At 42.7% G+C, this 19421-nt stretch overlaps 1 protein-coding gene across 1 annotated transcript in view; it reads left to right on the forward strand.

The window, feature by feature from the left end:
* The window catches only part of LOC311149391 (forkhead box protein J3-like), a gene marked incomplete at both ends in the record, with an annotated part of 52462 nt that overhangs the window by 25286 nt on the left and 7755 nt on the right, over window positions 1–19421 (forward strand). The window contains 3 exons of the mRNA XM_084186569.1: window positions 431–532; window positions 746–874; window positions 16115–16304. Coding sequence (XP_084042695.1) covers window positions 431–532; window positions 746–874; window positions 16115–16304 — 421 coding nt within the window. The remainder of the gene's footprint in view (window positions 1–430; window positions 533–745; window positions 875–16114; window positions 16305–19421) is intronic.

Raw genomic sequence — 19421 nt, forward strand, 5'->3', positions numbered from 1 at the left:
TAGCACTAATTCTCTCACAGTCTCCTTCCTTCTTTCCTCCTGCCTTGCTCCTATGTTCATACAACTCTTAAATTAAGAAGCCGTTCCCTCAATTCTATATACGCACCTTTGTCAGGGAACATGCAACCCGCTCCTCTCTTTTAGAGTTGATCATAAATTAAAGATTGCATTGTTGCAAACCAATCTTCTTACAGTTAGCAGTTTTGGGAGACCAACCGACCGTCGGTCCGTCAGATTTTTTTGCTTATGCACAAATGTATCTGAATGTACTGTATATTAATGTAATATGTGATGATTTATCGTATAACAGCCTCAGACTGAGGGTGGTACTTGCTTCAGATTAGATGCTATCCCATCCCATCAATGTTCTGCAGAGCTCTCTCTCTTTCTCTCTCACTCTCTCATATCTCTCTCCTCTTCTTTCCTCCAGGCCTCCACCCCCTACAGCCTGGAATCGGAGTCCCTGCGAATGGACTGTATAATGTACGGAGATGCCTCTCCCCCTCTGGCAATCAACACTGTAACTAACAAGGTAATCGTCTGTCATAATGACATGCAAACCCTTAGCCCTCTTTGGCGATATTTTAACGCTGGCCATCTTTGTACCAGCAAGTGATATTAACATTGTCCATCTTTGTTCCAGCAACTGATATTAACATTGGCTATCTTTGTTCCAGCAAGTGATATTAACATTGGCCATCTTTGTTCCAGCAAGTGATATTAACGTCGACCATCTTTGTTCCAGGTAGCATTATACAAGAAAGAGAAGGAGGGCAGTGACAGCCCCCGGAGCAGCCTCAACAACAGCCTCTCTGACCAGAGCCTGGCCTCTGTCAACCTCAACAGCGTAGGCAGTGTGCACAGCTACACACCGGTACGTCACGCCTCCATTCAAATCACCACTAACACTGCCACAACAGGACATTTCCTGTACAACGTCTTGAGGAGGAGGTAGATATACTAAGATGTCACTCCCAAATGGCCCTCTATTCTGTTTATAGTGCACTACTTTTGACGAGGGCCGATCTAAGGAATAGAGTGCCATTTGGGACACAGAATAAGTGTTGTGTCAACTTCTAGAGATGGAGGTAGGGAACATGGAACCCAAAAACTGCCTATATATACTGAACAAAAATATAAACGCAACATGCAACAATTTCACATGACTAGGAATACAAATATGCATCTGTTGGTCACAGACCAGGTAGGGGTGTGGATCAGAAAACCAGTCAGTATCTGGTGTGACCACCATTTGCCTCATGCAGAGCGACACATCTCCTTCGTGTAGAGTTGATCAGGCTGTTGATTGTGGCCTGTGGAATGTTGTCCCACTCCTCTTCAATGGCTGTGGGAAGTTGCTGGATATTGGCGGGAACTGGAACACGCTGTCGTACACGTCGATCCAGAGCATCCCAAACATGCTTAATGGTTGACATGTCTGGTGAGTATGCAGGCCATGGAAGAACTGGGACATTTTCAGCTTCCAGGAATTGTGTACAGGTCCTTGCGACATGGGGCTGTGCATTATCATGCTGAAACATAAAGTGATGGCGGCGGATGAATGGCACAACAATGGGCCTTAGGATCTCGTCACAGTATCTCTGTGCATTCAAATTGCCATCAATAAAATGCAATTGTGTTCGTCGTCGGTAGCTTATGCCTGCCCATACCATAACCCCACCGCCACCATGGGGCACTCTGTTCACAACGTTCACATCGGCAAATCGCTCGCCCACACGACACCATACACGTTGTCTGCAGTTGTGAGGTTGGTTGGTTGTACTCAAAATGAATATTCAATTCTCTGGCAACTGCTCTGGTGGACATTCCTGCAGTCAGCATGCCAATTGCACGCTCCCTCAAAACTTGAGACATCTGTGGCATTGTGTTGTGTGACAAAACTGCACATTTCAGAGTGGCCTTTTGTTGTCCCCAGCACAAGGTGCACCTGTGTAATGATCATGCTGTTTAATCAGCATCTTGGAATGCCACACCTGTCAGGTGGATGGATTATCTTGGCAAAGGAGATATTCTCACTAGCAGGGATATAAACAAATTTGTGCCCAAATTTTTTTTTTGAAATACATTTTTTGTGCGTATAGAACATTTCGGGGATCATTTATTTCGGCTCATGAAACATGGACCAACACTTTACATGTTGCGTTTATATTTTTGTTCAGTGTAGCTTTGAGAGCCCCCCGCTAATTTTATTTTATTTATCCATGGTTGCTATAGTTATCAAAACGACATGTCAGCGTAAGCCGACACGAAACACAGCCCTTATTTTAAGTGTTTCTAAAATCCCCAATGGGAAAAATTATTGGTGGAAAAACGATTGGAACCATTTCCTTGTTTGAACGCTAGGTTTTATGGGTATTATGATTCATACTGTAGTACTCTTATTGGTCGACCTTTACTGCCGTACACGACCTCCGTTTTGGATCAGTGTTTGCTGGCTCACTACCTCAGTGGTTATTGCGGCAATGCTGCTTGTCTGAGGCTGTGTTATTGTTTGTGTCTGAGGCAACGGCATTGTGACGCAGTCACTACACACAACCCCTGATCTATTCCAGGTCACACACACACACACACTGTGTGGTAATACGTGGGGTGGGGTGTATTCATGCACAAACTACTGAGGCAATTATTGAATTCCTACCAAAAAGGTAGTTTATTTAGGGAATTAAGGGGTGGAGTAGAAAATAAACTGAAAACATACTCTTTGAGACCCTGTGTTTTATTCTATACCGGGCACCTAGTGTGTTCCTGGTGGAAACCAGGAGGGTATTGAATGTCTCTGCTGTAACCAATAAGCGTGCTCTTGACATCTAGCCACTTAGCTAGCAAGTTAGCAAACTAAATGCATAGCTGGAGCCCTGAGCTGGATGTCATTTATTTCACACATCTTAGATTTCTTATTGTTACTTAAAGGTGCAATATACAGAAATCGCTTCGCCACTTCCTGGTTGCTAAAATTGTTTGCCTAATTTCAGTTAATGTGAGAAAACAAGCAATGTATAGTGTAGAGAATCATTGTACCATCTAAACCACTGTGAAATATATTTTCAAAACCCACAATTATTATATTTTTTAGAATGACACACTACATGACCAAAAGTCATGGGCATTAATCATGGAGTTGGTCCCCCCTTTGCTGCTATAATAGCCTCCACCCTTCTGGGAAGGCTTTTGGAACATTGCTGCGGGGACTTGCTTCCATTCAGCCACGAGCATTAGTGAGGTTGGGCACTGATGTTGGGCGATTAGGCCTGAATCGCAGTCGGTGTTTCAATTCATCCAAAAGGTGTTAGATGGGGTTGAGGTCAGGCCTCTGTTCAGGCCAGTCAAGTTATTCCACACTGATCTCGACAAACCATTTCTGTATGGACCTCGCTTTGTGCACGGGGGCATTGTCATACTGAAACAGGAAAGAACCTTCCCAAAACTGTTGCCACAAAGTTGGAAGCACAGAATCATCTAGAATGTCATTGTATGCTGTAGCGTTAAGATTTCCCTTTACTGGGACTAAGGGGCCTAGCCCGAACCTTGAAAAACAGCCCCAGACCATTATTCCTCCTCCACCAAACTTTACAGTTGGCACTATGCATTCGGGCAGGTAGTGTTCTCCTGGCATCCGCCAAACCCAGATTCGTCCGTCGGACTGCCAGATGGTGAAGCGTGATTCATCACTCAAGAGAACGCGTTTAGACTGCTCCAGAGTCCAATGGCGGCAAGCTTTACACCACTCCAGCCAACGCTTGGCATTGCGCATGGTGATCTTAGGCTTGTGTGCGGTTGCTCGGCCATGGAAACCCATTTCATGAAGCTCCCGATGAACAGTTCTTGTGCTTACGTTGCTTCCAGAGGCAGTTTGAAATTCGGTAGTGAGTGTTGCAACCGAGGACAGACAAATTTACACGCTATGCGCTTGATCACTTGGCGGTCCCGTTCTGTGAGCTGGTGTGGCCTACCACTTCGCGGCTGAGTCATTGTTGCTCCTAGACGTTTCCACTTCACAATAGCAGCACTTGCAGTTGACCGGGGCAGCTCTAGCAGGGCAGAAATTTGACAAACTGACTTGTTGGAAAGGTGGCATCCTATGATGGTGCCACGTTGAAAGTCACTGAGCTCTTCAGTAAGGCCATTCTACTGCCAATATTTGTTTATAGAGATTGCATGGCTGTGTGCTCAATTTTGTACACCTGTCAGCAACGGGTGTGGCTGAAATGGCCAAATTCACTAATTTGAAGGGGTGTCCACATACTTGTATATATATAGGGAATCTATAACTCACATTTCTATGTGAATTTGGTCATGTTGCCCAAAAAGGTACATATTGCAGCTTTAACTTAAAGTTATAAGCACTGGACACACCTACTCATTCAAGGGTTTTTCTTTATTTTCACTATTGTTTACATTGTTTAATAATAATGAAGACATCAAAACAATGAAATAACACATGTGGGATCATGTAGTAACCAAAAAACTGTTAAACAAATCAAAATATATTTTATATTTGAGATTCTTCAAATAGCCACCTTTTGCCTTGATGACAGCTTTGCACACTCTTGGTATTCTCTCAACCAGCTTCACGAGATAGTCACCTGGAATACATTTCAATTAACAGGTGTGCCTTTTTAAAAGTTAATGTTTAATTTATTTCCTTCTTAATGCATTTGAGCCAATCAGTTGTGTTGTGACAAGGTAGGGGTGGAATACAGAAGATAGCCCTATTTGGTAAAAGACCAAGTCCATATTATGGCAAGAACAGCTCAAATAAGCAAAGAGAAACAACATTCCATCATTACTTTAAGACATGAAGATCAGTCAATATGGAACATTTCAAGAACTTTGAAAGTTTCTTCAAGTGCAGTCACAAAAACCATCAAGCGCTATGATGAAACTGGCTCTCATGAGGACCGCCACAGGAATGGAAGACCCAGATTTACCTCAACTGCAGAGGATAAGTTCATTAGAGCTTCCAGCCTCAGAAATTGCATCCCAAATAAATGCTTCACAGAGTTCAAGTAACAGACACATCTCAACATCAACTGTTCAGAGGAGACTGTGTGAATCAGGCCTTCATGGTCGAATTGCTGCAAAGAAACCACTACTAAAGGACACCAATAATAAGAAGAGACTTGCTTGGGCCGAGAAACACGAGTAATGGACATTAGACCGGTGTAAATTTGTCCTTTGGTCTGGAGTCCAAATTTGAGATTTTTGGTTCCAACCGCCGTGGCTTTGTGAGACGCTGTGTGGGTGAACGGATGATCTCCGCATGTGTGGTTCCCACCGTAAAGCGTGGAGGTGTTATGGTGTGAGGGTGCTTTGCTGGTGACACTGTCTGTGATTTATTTAGAATTCAAGGCACACTTAACCAGCATGGTGATCACAGCATTCTGCAGTGATACTCCATCCCATCTGGTTTGGACTTAGTTGTACTATCATTTGTTTTTCAACAGGACAATGACCCAACACACCTCCAGGCTGTGTAAGGGCTATTTGACCAAGAAGGAAAGTGATTGAGTTCTGCATCAGATGCATCTCCTCCTCATGGACTGCACCAGATTCCACCAAGGCACCTGCAAGTTCCCAGACATTTCTGGGGGGAATGGCCCTAGCCCTCCCACTCCGATCCAACAGGTCCCAGATGTGCTCAATGGTATTGAGATCCGGGCTCTTCGCTGGCCATGGCAGAACACTGACGCACAGAACGAGCAGTATGGCTGGTGGCATTGTCATGCTGGAGGGTCATGTCAGGATGAGCCTGCAGAAAGGGTACCACATGAGGGAGGATGTCTTCCCTGTAATGCACAGCGTTGAGATTGCCTGCAATGACAACAAGCTCAGTCCGATGATGCTGTGACACACCGCCCCAGACCATGACGGACCCTCCACCGTCAAATCGATCCCGCTCCAGAGTACAGGCCTCGGTGTAACGCTCATTCCTTCGACGATAAACGCGAATCCGACCATCACCCCTGGTGAGACAAAACTGCGACTCGTCAGTGAAGAGCACATTTTGCCAGTCCTGTCTGGTCCAGCGACGGTGGGTTTGTGCCCATAGGCGACGTTGTTGCCGGTGATGGTTGGTGAGGACCTGCCTTACAACAGGCCTACAAGCCCTCAGTCCAGCCTCTCTCAGCCTATTGTGGACAGTCTGAGCACTGATGGAGGGATTGTGCATTCCTGGTGTAACTCGGGCAATTGTTGTTGCCATCCTGTACCTGTCCCGCAGGTGTGATGTTCGGATGCATCCATTTTGTTGTAACGTGTTACTTTGTTCAGAGTTTACTATAACCAATTTATTGAATTGATTATAAAAGGCTATAGGTCAGGCCCTATTGGTCGCATGCATGCTATGCTTACTTGTTTCACGTAAAGAGAGCAAGGGTTGAGGGAATAGGAAATGTTTAGGGATTTCGGTAACAGAACTTTTCAGTCAGAAACAAGTAAGAAACTAAATGGCTGGAATTATGTTGCAGCTTCAGCACTGACAGCGCAATAAACACTTGCTGTTCTGTGTTGCCTTTTCACTGCAGTAGGGAGGAGAGCGAGACAACATTCGCCAGTCACACAGACATTCGCTGTCTTTTTTTTTTACACAGTGTGACCATCGGGCTCTTTCTTGAGTCAATTGTGTGTCTTAATTATTTAATCAAACAGTGTGCTTAAAGCATCAGACAAGCTCAGTGTTTATATAGTGCATTTTATTCAAACACATAGGGTGTGTCTTTCTATATATGGAAAAATATGAACAGGACGACTCTCGGTCGACCCATATTTTTGTTGTTGTTGGGGACAGCCCTACACTGCTGCTCCCCATCTAACTTAATAGAGATTGAGAAAATCTGCAAGGAAGAATGGGAGAAAATCCCCAAATCCAGATGTGCAAAGCTAATACAGTCATACCAAAGACAACTCAAAGGTGTAATCGCAGCCAAAGGTGATTCTAACATGTATTGACACGATTGTGAATACTTATGTAAATGTGATATTTCTGTATTTCATTTTCAATCAATTTGCTAAAATGTATAAAAACATGTTTTCACTTTGTCATGGTGTATTGTGTGTAGATGGGTGAGAAAAAACATATTTAATCCATTTTGAATTCAGGCTGTAACACAACAAAATGTGGAATAAGTCAAGGGGTATGAATTCTTTCTGAAGGCACTGTATTAGGCCTAGCCTACTACAGTGAATTTAGGCGACCACCACCAGTACTATGCAAGCCAGAGACAAAAATATATTTTGGTCTGACGCACGTCCTACGCCAATGAATTGAAGTTGAACACTCGAAATGTGTCAGTTTAAATATGCAATAAAAAAGTATAGTGCCTAGGCCTATTTAATGAAACCCTGGCTGTTGACGTAGGCAACAGATCGCAAAGCAGGGAATCCCTGATTCCTCACTGAGCTCCTTTTTTGGAAATGGCATGTCCACTTTCTCATCCATAAACGCATATCAAGTGCAAGTGTGCAGTCCATCAGCTCACATCCAGCAGGATGGGAGGCCTTTTCATAAGGAGGGACGTCTACCATGGATCGCTAAAATAATGATTATGATCACATTTCCTCAATTTAAATATCAGGCCTATGGGGACACCTATACATTTGGCAGCTAAGCACGAGTGATCAGTGTAGCCTTTGATCATCCAGACATGATGTTGAAATATCTTCATGCCTAGACTAAAAACCACCTGGCTTCCGTCATAGACTCAATTGAATAAAAATAAAAAATTGAATTACAGGGGCTAGTTTGGAAAAAAACGAATCTGTGCTAATCTTCCTCTGGAATAAGGCACATTCTGGGATAATAATTACATAACCAACATCTCTAGTAATCAAATAAAATCAAATGTATTGGTCACATACACATGGTTAGCAGATGTTATTGCGAGTGTAGCGAAATTCTTGTGCTTCTAGTTCCAACGATGCAGCAATATCTAGCAAGTAATATGTAACAGTTCCACAACAAATACCTAATACACACAAATCTAAGTACAGGAATGGAATAAGAATATATACATATATGGATGAGCAATGTCAACTGTACTGTATGATATACCATTTTCTAGCTCTGAGTCTCTACTCTTATCCAATGTGAAAAAAAAACACCATTTCAAATGTTGCTACATAAGACCGAATCGAGCCGGTCGGTCACATACCTATTTTAATACAGATTAGCTAAAAAACAATACTAGTCATTGAAAATGACAAATTACCCAATGGATCATGATACTTTTCTGGTAAAAAAAAAAGAAGTGGGGTGCAAAAACATAGGGTACTACAGCTGTCTCTCTCTCCCCCCCTTCAGACTTCCTTGTCAAGTTCATTTGATAGGCTACATTATTTTCTCATTATGCTATAATGTAGCCTAGGTCTGCTTTCTACAGCCAATATTTGAAGGTGAGCATAGGTTTTGAATACGTTTTTAGGAAAGGACAAATGTGATTTGTGTGTGTCTGAGATGCGCTGGTGGCTTTGATTGAAGGGTCCTTTTAGGGTATGTGTGTATGAGTTTGCTAATTCTCTCTGTCCATTCAGAAAGTTTCCTAAAGTAGCCTGTCTGGACTCCATCTCTTAATAAGAGAGGAGCGACAAATAATATAACTGAAATGAGCATTACAAAATTGAATCTTTTAGGCTAATATTTTCCATATCATTATTTCTCTCTCATTATGGAGTCCTCTCTAGCCACTGAACAACATGATCTTGCATTGACACTGCCTTCTCACAAGGGAATGACCGCAGCAGGTCGTAACGGCATTGTTGTTCTTAAAATTAAAATTCTGTATTGCCCCAAATTTGCACGCACCCAATGTTCCTTAATGTTGTCATGGAAAATATAAATGTTGTTTCCAACTACCAATCAGCAACTGCGCCGTAAATCCTGCTGCATATTGAACGTTGAGATTGCCGATAGGCCAGTACCCCCCCCCCCCCCCCCCCCCCCAGCGCACCTGCATTAGCAAAGGTCGACACAGGGGCCATCCTCTGTCTTCCTCCCATCCCCTCATCCCTTGTTCCAGGGATAATGCGGCGCTACAGAATTTGTTTATGGCCAGTCATGTGGGATCAGGGGTTAGTTCTGCTTCGTTAGCGCACCCAGGTGACGCCTCCCCGTATGAAGGTGATTACTCGTGGCGTCTCCTGCTGAAGTATCAGTAGCCACTGCTGCCAAGGTAGCTGGATGGAAAGGCCACGTCAGCGGGGGAAGTACGTGTCACTTTCAGTTCAGTCGACTTCCGGGAGATGCCATGCCGATTGGCCTCACTCCTAATTATGTATTGGAAGCCCATGCACAATTAGGATGGAGAAAGGGAGAAAATATGATACTTATTACTTAAAGAGATATAAACAACGTTATAGTAGTGTGGTGTTTTATTTCCTCCGCATATGGCATTGAGAAGGTAATTAGGGCAGAATCCTAACTCAAATGTTTGGTGGTGGTGGTGGTCTCCGAAAGAGATGCTGGCTAAGTATAGATATAAGTGCCTGAGCAATCAAGCAAACGGGGCAGCTGCATCCCCACTTTCAAAATAGGGGTGCAAACGTATGTTTTTGCACACCCACTTTTTTTTTACCAGAAAGTATCATGATCCCTTGGGTAATTTTGTAATTTTCAATGATTAGTATTGTTTTTTAGCTAGTCTGTATTAAAATAGATATGTGACCGACCGGCTCGATTCAGTCTTATGTAGCAACATTTGAAATTGTGTTTTTTACATTGGATAAAAGTAGAGACAGAGCTAGGGGCGGCAGGTAGCTTAGTGGTTAAGAGCGTTGTGCCAGTAACCGAAAGGTCGCTGGTTCTAATCCCCCAGCCGACTAGGTGAAAAATCTGTCGATGTGCCCTTGAGCAAGGCACTTAACCGTAATTGCTCCTGTAAGTCGCTCTGGATAAGAGCGTCTGCTAAATGACTCAAATGTAAATGTAATGTAAGCTAGAAAATGGTATATGGTATAAATTTAATCTGGAGTGCCAGAGTGTTTTCTGGGCGTTCGTAAACTCAAGAGCGTTGTCATATTGTCAGTTCGTAAATTCAAAGTATTTCGCTCACGGAGCGTTCAGAGCACACACTGAACACTCTGGCCGAGGAGTAGGGTTGATCCGAGCGTTCTGACCGAATAACAGCAGTCAAGTACCCAAGCTAACTGGCTAATGTTGGCTAGCTTGCTAGCTACATCCAGACACAAATGAGAGAACAGCTCACTCTGACCATTTTACTCGCCCTAGCAGAGCTGGTTAGGCTGTTTTTATGTTATCCAGAGCATTTTTACCAACGTTTACTGACACCGGCCATATTCAACGGGTGTTGAGCGTTCGTAAATTTGTCAGTTATTTTGCACTCTGGCACACTCAGACGAGAAGAGCGAAGAGCGAATTTGCCAGCTACATCTATCGACAGTTGTCGCAGTGACATCATGAACATTCTATTGAAATGGTTACTTGCGTAGTGGAATGTTTTGTTTAGACATATAGCTAGCTAGCTAGCTAGCTAAACAATGAACCATAATCCCAACTCATAACGTTACTACCCTGCATGAATCTGCAGGTAGCTAACCAACCAGGTTCAATGTTAGCTAGCTAATAATAGGCTATAACTAGCAATGCAAATGGCTCTGAGTTACGAATAATATTACTACACAGATCATACATGTAACGTTAGGTAGCGAGCCAGCCAGCTAACGTTAGCTAGCTAGCTAACAGTACACTTTAACTTGAAATGAAAACGACTTTCTGACAAAATTAGAAACGTGTAATATCTGAAAATGTAGCTAGCTAGACTATCTTACCCATATACATGGATGGACGCCTCACCCTCTCTGTCACGGATGCCATGGTTGCCCTTAGTTTGAAGATGTAATCCAGAGACAGGTGTTTTATTCAACAGCCTTCTGTGTGTTCTCTTTTCGACTCCGCCTGCATATTTGCAATCAAACGCCAGAATTCTCTCCATCTCCTTAGCTATCATACTCTAATTCCACTGATTTCAAAACTTGACCTCCAGAAAGTGGAGGGCAACACTTATGCAGTTCTACTACGTGATATCTTTCAAAAAAGCCTTGTTAGAAAGGATTACCTACACATACTGACCAGCTCATGTTATAGACAAAGAAGTGTGCTACATGGCAGACCAATCCGAACTCATCTCTCGGCATCTCCAGCCCACTCATTATCTCAGCCAATCATGGCTAACGGGAAGGTTGCTGTCTTTTTCCGTGGCTAAACCAACTAGGCTCATAATTTAACAATTTTAATCGTATTTACAGATGGCATACAAGTTTGTTATTAAGGCACATGAAAGTTCACATGTTCCAGAAGGCATTCCTGCCAAAGAAAGTTTAAGTTCAAATGGCTCTCCTGTGAAGTACTGACGTGCGACATACGCCTAGTTTCCTGAAACGAGTCACGTACATTTTTTATATATTATAATATAATAATAATATAATATGCCATTTAGCAGACGCTTTTATCCAAAGCGACTTACAGTCATGTGTACATACATTTTTACGTATGGGTGGTCCCGGGGATCGAACCATCAGTGCCGATTTTAGCATGTCAATCTTGGTGGGGCAAACTCCCCATTTTTTTTTTTTTATGCATGCCAGCAAAGCCACTACACTACACAACACAACACTAAACAATACATTAATTGCACTATAACGGTGACAAACGGTGCCCACAAACTGTTAGGGCCTACATAAAGCTGTCCCAACAGCAGAGCTTTCTTTTCAGCACCATGAAGTGAATCCTTACCACCGCTACACCTGGCTATCAGCGGAGCCTTGTCTGGCAGCGAAACAGTTCATTCAGCCTAATTTACTGCCTTTTTAAAAAACATAGCTGATATGGCTGACTAGCTTAAACAAATGTGGTTTCTACTGACAATTGAGATGTACAAACTAAGGCATAAGGGAACGACGAGCGGATAAGAGGCGATCCGTAATTTCGATTTAAGACATTAATGAGCGCGCTAGCACGGACATTGTCAATATAACTATTTGTTCAGCACTTTTTAAATGTACAGCGACAGAATTCAGAACATGGGCCTTCTTACAGTATTCTCCCTGTATACCAAGTCAGAACGGTATTATAAATAAAAGGGGAATATGAGCAGACAATGAAAGCTCTTACAGTATTTGGTGATTACGTTTCTCTAAAACAGGCTATAGGCTACATGTGCACCACGAAGTCAGAACAGTAGGCTAAGTTATGAGGGGGAAAGGGACCAAAGTATTAGGGTGAGGCACATGGGCTACTAACAGTTTACTACACAACATATACTTAGTATTACTTTCTTAGCTACAGTAGACATACAGTGCATTCGGAAAGTATTCAGACCTGTTGACTTTTTCCACATTTTGTTACGTTACAGCCTTATTGTAAAATGGATTACATTGTTTTTAATTTAGCAGACGCTCTTATCCAGAGCGACTTACAGTTAGTGAGTGCATACATTTTCATTTTCAGACTGGCCCCCCATGGGAAACGAACCCACAACCCTGGCGTTGCAAGCACCATGCTCCACCAACTGAGCTACAGGGGACAAGAAACGTGTGATGCTACAAGCTTGGCACACCTGTATTTGGGGAGTTTCTCCCATTCTGCTCTGCAGATCCTCTCAAGCTCTGTCAGGTTGGATGGGGAGAGTCGGTGCACAGCTATTTTCAGGTCTCTCCAGAGATGTTCGATCGAGTTCAAGTCCGGGCTCTGGCTGGGCCACTCAAGGATATTCAGAGACTTGTCCCGAAGCCACTCCTGCGATGTCTTGGCTGTGTGCTTGGGGTTGTTGTCCTGTTGGAAGGTGAACCTTTGCCCATGTCTGAGGTCCTGAGCGCTCTGGAGCAGGTTTTCATCAAGGATCTCTCTGTCCTTTGCTCCGTTCATCTTTCCCTCGATCCTGACTAGTCTCCCAGTCCCCGCCGCTGAAAGACATCCCCACAGCATGATGCTGCCACCACCATGCTTCACCGTAGGGATGGTGCCAGGTTTCCTCCAGATGTGATGCATGGCATTCAGGCCAAAGAGTTCAATCTTGGTTTCATCAGACCAAAGAATCTTGTTTCTCATGGTCTGAGAGTCCTTTATGTGCCTTTTGGCAAACTCCAAGCGGGCTGTCGTGCCATTTACTGGCTTCCGTCTGGCCGTTCTACCATAAAGGCCTGATTGGTGGAGTGCTGCAGAGATGGTTGTCCTTCTGGAAGGTTCTCCCATCTCCACAGAGGAGCTCTATCAGAGTGACAATTGGGTTCTTGGTCACATCCCTGACCAAGGCCCTTCTCCCCCGATTGCTCAGGCGGCCAGCTCTAGGAAGAGTCTTGGTGGTTCCAAACTTCTTCCATTTAAGAATGATGCAAGCCACTGTGTTCTTGGGGACCTTCAATGCTGCAGACACTTCCCCAGATCTCGACACAATCCTCTCGGAGCTCTACGGACAATTCCTTCGAACTCATGGCTTGCTTTTTGCTCTGACATGCACAACATTTTAGGAACATCTCAAGGATGATCAATGGAAACAGGATGCACCTGAGCTCAATTTGGAGTCTCATAGCAAATTGTCTGAATACTTGTGTAAATAAGGTATTTCAGTTTTTAGTAAAAAAAAAAAAAATGTATAGAAACAAGTTTTTCGCTTAGTCATTATGGGGTATTGTGTCTAGATTGATGAGGATTATTATTTTTGTAATCAATTTTAGAATAAGACTGTAATGTAACAAAATGTGGAAAAAGTCAAAGGGTCTGAATACTTTCCGAATGCGCTGTATATCCCTGGCATATTACATCATTTATGCAGCAGCATACAATGCATTTTTGGACTCACCTTGTTGTGCTGTGCTCACTTGAACAGGAAGGTGGCGTGGCAGTCCTTCTTGTGGGCAAATTTTGTCATCAAACTTAGTCATCAAAGTCTGGCATTCTCTGGATTTATGGTGCTTTCAAGACTATGAACTCAGGAAAAAATTTGGTCGAATCATGACGTCCGTGATCTTCAGGTCGGAGATCTAGAAAGAATTCAGAGTTGGATGACCGTTCAAAAAAAAAAATCCCAGTCGGAGCTCGTTTTTTTCCGCTTTCCCAGTTGTCTTGAACTCACTGAAGTCTTGAGATTTCCCAGTTCGGAGTTTCCAGTAGTTTTGAATGCGGGATTGACAATGTAAATAGTCCGGGTGGCCATTTGATTAATTGTTCAGCAGTCTTATGGCTTGGGGGTAGAAGCTGTTAAGGAGCTTTTTGGACATAGACTTGACGCTCCGGTACCGCTTGCCGTGCGGTAGCAGAGAGAACAGTCTATGACTTTGGTCCTGAATTACAGTTGAAGTCGGAAGTTTACATACACCTTAGCCAAATACATTTAAACTCAGTTTTTCACAATTCCTGACATTTAATCCTAGTAAGAATTCCCTGTCTTAGGTCAGTTAGGATCACCACTTTATTTTAAGAATGTGAAATGTCAGAATAATAGTAGAGAGAATGATTTATTTCAACTTTTATTTATTTCATCAGATTCCCAGTGGGTCACTCAATTAGTATTTGGTAGAATTGCCTTTAAATTCTTTAACTTGGGTCAAACATTGTGGGTAGCCTTCCACAAGCTTCCCACAATAAGTTGGGTGAATTTTGGCCCATTCCTCCTGACAGAGCTGGTGTAACTGATTCAGGTTTGTAGACCTCCTTGCTCGCACACGCTTTTTCAGTTCTGCCCACAAGTTTTCTATAGGATTGAGGTCAGGGCTTTGTGATGGCCTCTCCAATACCTTGACTTTGTTGTCCTTAAGCCATTTTGCCACAACTTTGGAAGTATGCTTGGGGTCATTGTCCATTTGGAAGACCCATTTGCGACCAAGCTTTAACTTCCTGACTGATGTCTTGAGATGTTGCTTCAATATATCCACATAATTGTCCTTCCTCATGATGCCATCTATTCTGTGAAGTGCACCAGTCCCTCCTGCAGCAAAGCACCCCCACAGCATGATGCTGCCACCCCCGTGCTTCACGGTTGTGATGGTGTTCTTCGGCTTGCAAGCAACCCCCTTTTTCCTCCAAATATAACGATGTTCTATTTTTGTTTCATCGGACCAGAGGACATTTCTCCAAAAAGTACGATCTTTGTCCCCATGTGCAGTTGCAAACAGTATTCTGCCTTTTTTATGGCGGTTTTGGAGCAGTCGCTTCTTCCTTGCTGAGCAGTCTTTCAGGTTATGTCGATATAGGACTCATTTTACTGTGGATATAGATACTTTTGTACCTGTTTCCTCCAGATGTCTTTGTTTGTAAATCAGATTATTTTTTTACTCGCCAAATTGAGCTCAGTTTCAAATGATCACTCTTTGAGAATAACTGTTACCGACGCGAGATGCGCATCACTTCGCACTGGCAACTTTTTTTCATTTGGAAAAGTATTCTGTTCGATTTTATTCTGTTATATTACATCATGTTTTTTACTATAAATGAGGTGTGGCTTGACTGTGATAAGGGCTCTGGAAATAAGAGTGTCGTCTGCTAAATTAACAAAACAAGGATATGTCATTGCACAGCCATAGACTTCTACAAGCAAGCGCCACTGGTGAGGTTACTGCTTTTTTGAATAATATAACCAGTTGATATTAAGGTTTCAATAAATCAATCTTAAATGGCACTTGTTTTTTTATTTGCTGAATATATATTGGGCATTTTAGCAATTAGGATTTGTTATCTGTAATGGTTATGATAAATGAGGCATTGTTGCACACTGTTGTCATATAGATAAATGCACAAAATTTTTTTCTGGCCTAGATTCTTTTTATCTTTTGAGTACTCAAGTTCATTTATTGTGGCAAAACCTACAAATATAAAACATTATTTGTACCCCCACTTTCAGACAGAGTCAGACACCCATGAGTATAGGTACAATCGGCCTAGGCTCTCGTGTTAGAAGGGTGAATGACCAGTAGGAGACCGGGATACTGAACACATGTTTACCATTACCATGCCCAAAACAGGCACAGTGTGGATATCTCAAGTTAGAATTCAGCCTTTTTAGTGATTGGACCTAAAGTAATGAAAATAAGTGAGTATCTCTCTCTCTCTCTCTCGGTCTCTCTCTGTCTATCTCTCTCTCTGTAGGTCAGTAGTCACTCGGAGCCCTCCTCCCATTCTTTGAGTCTACAGCAGCCTCCTCTCCCTCCTCCTCCCCAACCCCAGTGCAGTGTGGCCGAGCGGGACAAGCTGCTCCTCTTCTCTGATTTCGAGGACCTCAGTGTCTCCTTCCGCAGCCTCTACAAGTCTGTCTTTCAGCAGTCCTTCAGCCAGCAAGGTGGGTCAAGGGAAACAGCACTCTGAAGCAGACCGGTTTGAAATAGTGTTTTAGATGAGCCTGCTTGGTGCAAACAAGCTCTATCAAACGCCTTCAAAGTATTTGAAAGGAAACAAGCACGTGCACAGCTAACGTCATACCCGGTTGATGAGAAAACGGTGTGGGAAACACTAGTGGGAATGAAACGCATGCTTTTTCTACATAATTATTTTACAGGTTAGCTAAAAGCACAAGGTAATCTCCTACACCACAGTTTGGACACTTACGTTAAACAGTAATACAAGTTTTAGTGTGAATTCCTCTTTTGTACTTAAACAAATAATAATTTGTGCCACAGATCTACAATCGTTGCGCTACTCAGTCAAACGAGCAAAAGCAATCAAGGGGAAGTAGCTTTGAAACTTGCTACTAGATTGTGACGCTTCTAAGTAATTGCTTCCTGCAGCATCCTATTGGGTCAACAGGCTTCCTCCTGCTTGTGTTACGATCCACCTTCTTTAACCCCAGACATGGACACGCTCTGTCGATCGCCTCACTTTTGCCTGAAATCAACCTTTAAAAATAGTTTATTTTTATTGTTTAAAAAAAAAACATTGTACAAGTCGCAGCAACGAGCTGAATTGTGTACAACAATACAATTATGAAATTGCTCCGGCCAAACGCTACGCCACGCCAACGGACGTTAGTTTCTTCTCCGCAATGAGTCTGGATCTGAGTACCTCCCAGATGATTTCTAGAATGGAAATCCTTTCTAGACCGTCTGATTGGTCCCAGCAACCGATGGGTTGGGCCAGAACCATAACACACGTGGCTAAAGCGGCGTTTTGAACATTCATCATTGGCTTTGATACTCTGATAGGTTAGAGATCATCCAATCGTTGATTACTTTGTTTTCTACAACACCCCTCATTTTGACGCCACCACAAACAATTTCAATTATAGCAGTATCAGACTGAAGTATGTAGCGAATGATAGAGCAGAGGAAGAATTCAGTTTGAGTTGTCAGGTAAGTACTCCAGCACTTTGGATTTTAAATGATACAATGACTCTGAGGTTAAAGGCCCAGTGCAGTCAAAAAATTTATTATCCTGTGTTTTATATACTTCCACACTATGAGGTTGGAATAATACTGTGAAATTGTGATAATATTTGAAAAGACCACCTGCAATTTCAGCCTGTTGTGGTGGGATGGAGTTTTGGTCTGCCTGGTGACATCACCAGATGATAAATTAGTCAATAGACCAATAACAGCTAGTTTTCTAAGAAGCTATTTTTGTTTTTGACCATTTTAATTTAAAATAATCACAGTAAGGTACTTAATTGTTTCCCAAAAATTATTTGATATTGAGATAGAAACGTCTGCATTGGAGCTTTAAAGTGCATACTTTCAGCTTTAATTTGTGGGTATTTTCATCCATATCAGGTGAACCGTTTATAAATTACAGCACTTTTTGTACATAGTTGTACAAATTCACTTATGTGTATTAAAGTAGTCAAAAGTTTTTAGTATTTGGTCCAATATTCCTAGCACGCAATGACTACTGTACATCAAGCTTGTGACTCTACAAACTTGTTGGATGCATTTGCAGTTTGTTTTGGTTGTGTTTCACAGGGTTCATTGGCCAATTCATTGAAAACTTTGGCTTTGGCTTGCTTTTATAGAGCTGGTACTACCTGTTTGCTGAAGTGAGTGCAAGAGGGACGTTCGTAACGTGGCTCCAGCACTTTCACGAGATGCTGAAACACCCTATTCTCAACCACCGAGAATGGGCGTATATCCGCAGCTATAAACCAAAGACTGTAAAATATATAAACATAGACTACCTATTGGTCTTATTATTTATTTGGCCCGATCAGAATCAGCTGCCAAGGGCTGCTTCAATGCAGAGGGGAGATGATTTTGTTTTGTTTCTTTGTGTTTCCGTCTTGCTCCGGCATACTGGGGTGATGTCGGCGTAAATGTGTTAACATTTGAGGTGTTGGCAGCTGCATAGACTATTCTGGTTGAGCGTGGCGACATACTGTTAACGTTTTATCCACAACTCTCTGTCCATCAGCGTTGTAATCTACTGGGAAGCCAAAATGTGGCGATTTAAAGGATGATGGAGGATCCTCCCATTCTGGTTTACTGACCCCACCACTCGCCATCGTACAGAACTACTCAAAAGGCATAGGCCTACAACACAGCATAGGAATAGCCTATAGGCCTAGTGTTTTAATTTAGTAAATATATATTTTTATGTACTTTCACAGTGCTGACCAAACCGAGGTCCCCGGTATGGTACAAATATGTGTACCGTTACACCCCTAGCGTTAATGTGCATTAATTAAAGGAGGCAACTATTTATGCATTGCTCAGTTTGGTGAACTCTAGTCGAGTTAAGTAAATCGCCTCCTTATCGTACATTGTTATATAAATTTAAATGGTACAAATTAAATCACGCTGCCAGATTAAAATTAGGTTTATGGTATTTTTTGCACTGATCTGTGCGCTTTTGCGTGAAGAAAATGTCGCTCTGTGTTCCATTCTATTTTTATGGCCCCCGCAACCTAGGCAGAGTGAAGCTCACTGCCTTGCATGCTTCTACCCAAGGAACGGCGTCAGTAGTCATTGCCTTTTGGAGGCTGAAATGCAGTGAGTCACCCAAGCAGCCGAGCTCCTCACCCTCCCTAGAAAACAACAACGTGTCTAGACCACGTGACGGATGTGGACTGACTCAGTCAGGGTGAATCGCAAACAACTTGACTACTCCTCTCCTCGTCTCCTTTCCAGCTGTGTTGTGAAAGACAGATGAATTCCTGCCAGTGCAAATGAAGGTAAAGGACACAAGGAGAGGAGGCCACTTTAGACTATTGAAGTGCCACCCTCAGAGTTTCAGTGAGAATTCCTGGCTTGGTAAAACAGAGATCAGTTCAGATAATACACACGCGCCTACAAAGAGTACATTTCCTTAAACCATCCGAATGAAATTCCCCCGGTTTGCTTCACTATCATTTATTAGAGACAACATCTCGGCATCAGTCACGGTCACATGCTGCACTGTAGTAGCATAGGTGTATTTATTTTTCCAAAAAGGAAAATACAAAATAATATGAACATAGTTTTAAAGCTGCAAT

The sequence above is a fragment of the Coregonus lavaretus genome (genome assembly GCF_964263955.1).
Source record: "Coregonus lavaretus genome assembly, chromosome: 22".
Classification (NCBI taxonomy): Eukaryota; Metazoa; Chordata; class Actinopteri; order Salmoniformes; family Salmonidae; genus Coregonus; species Coregonus lavaretus.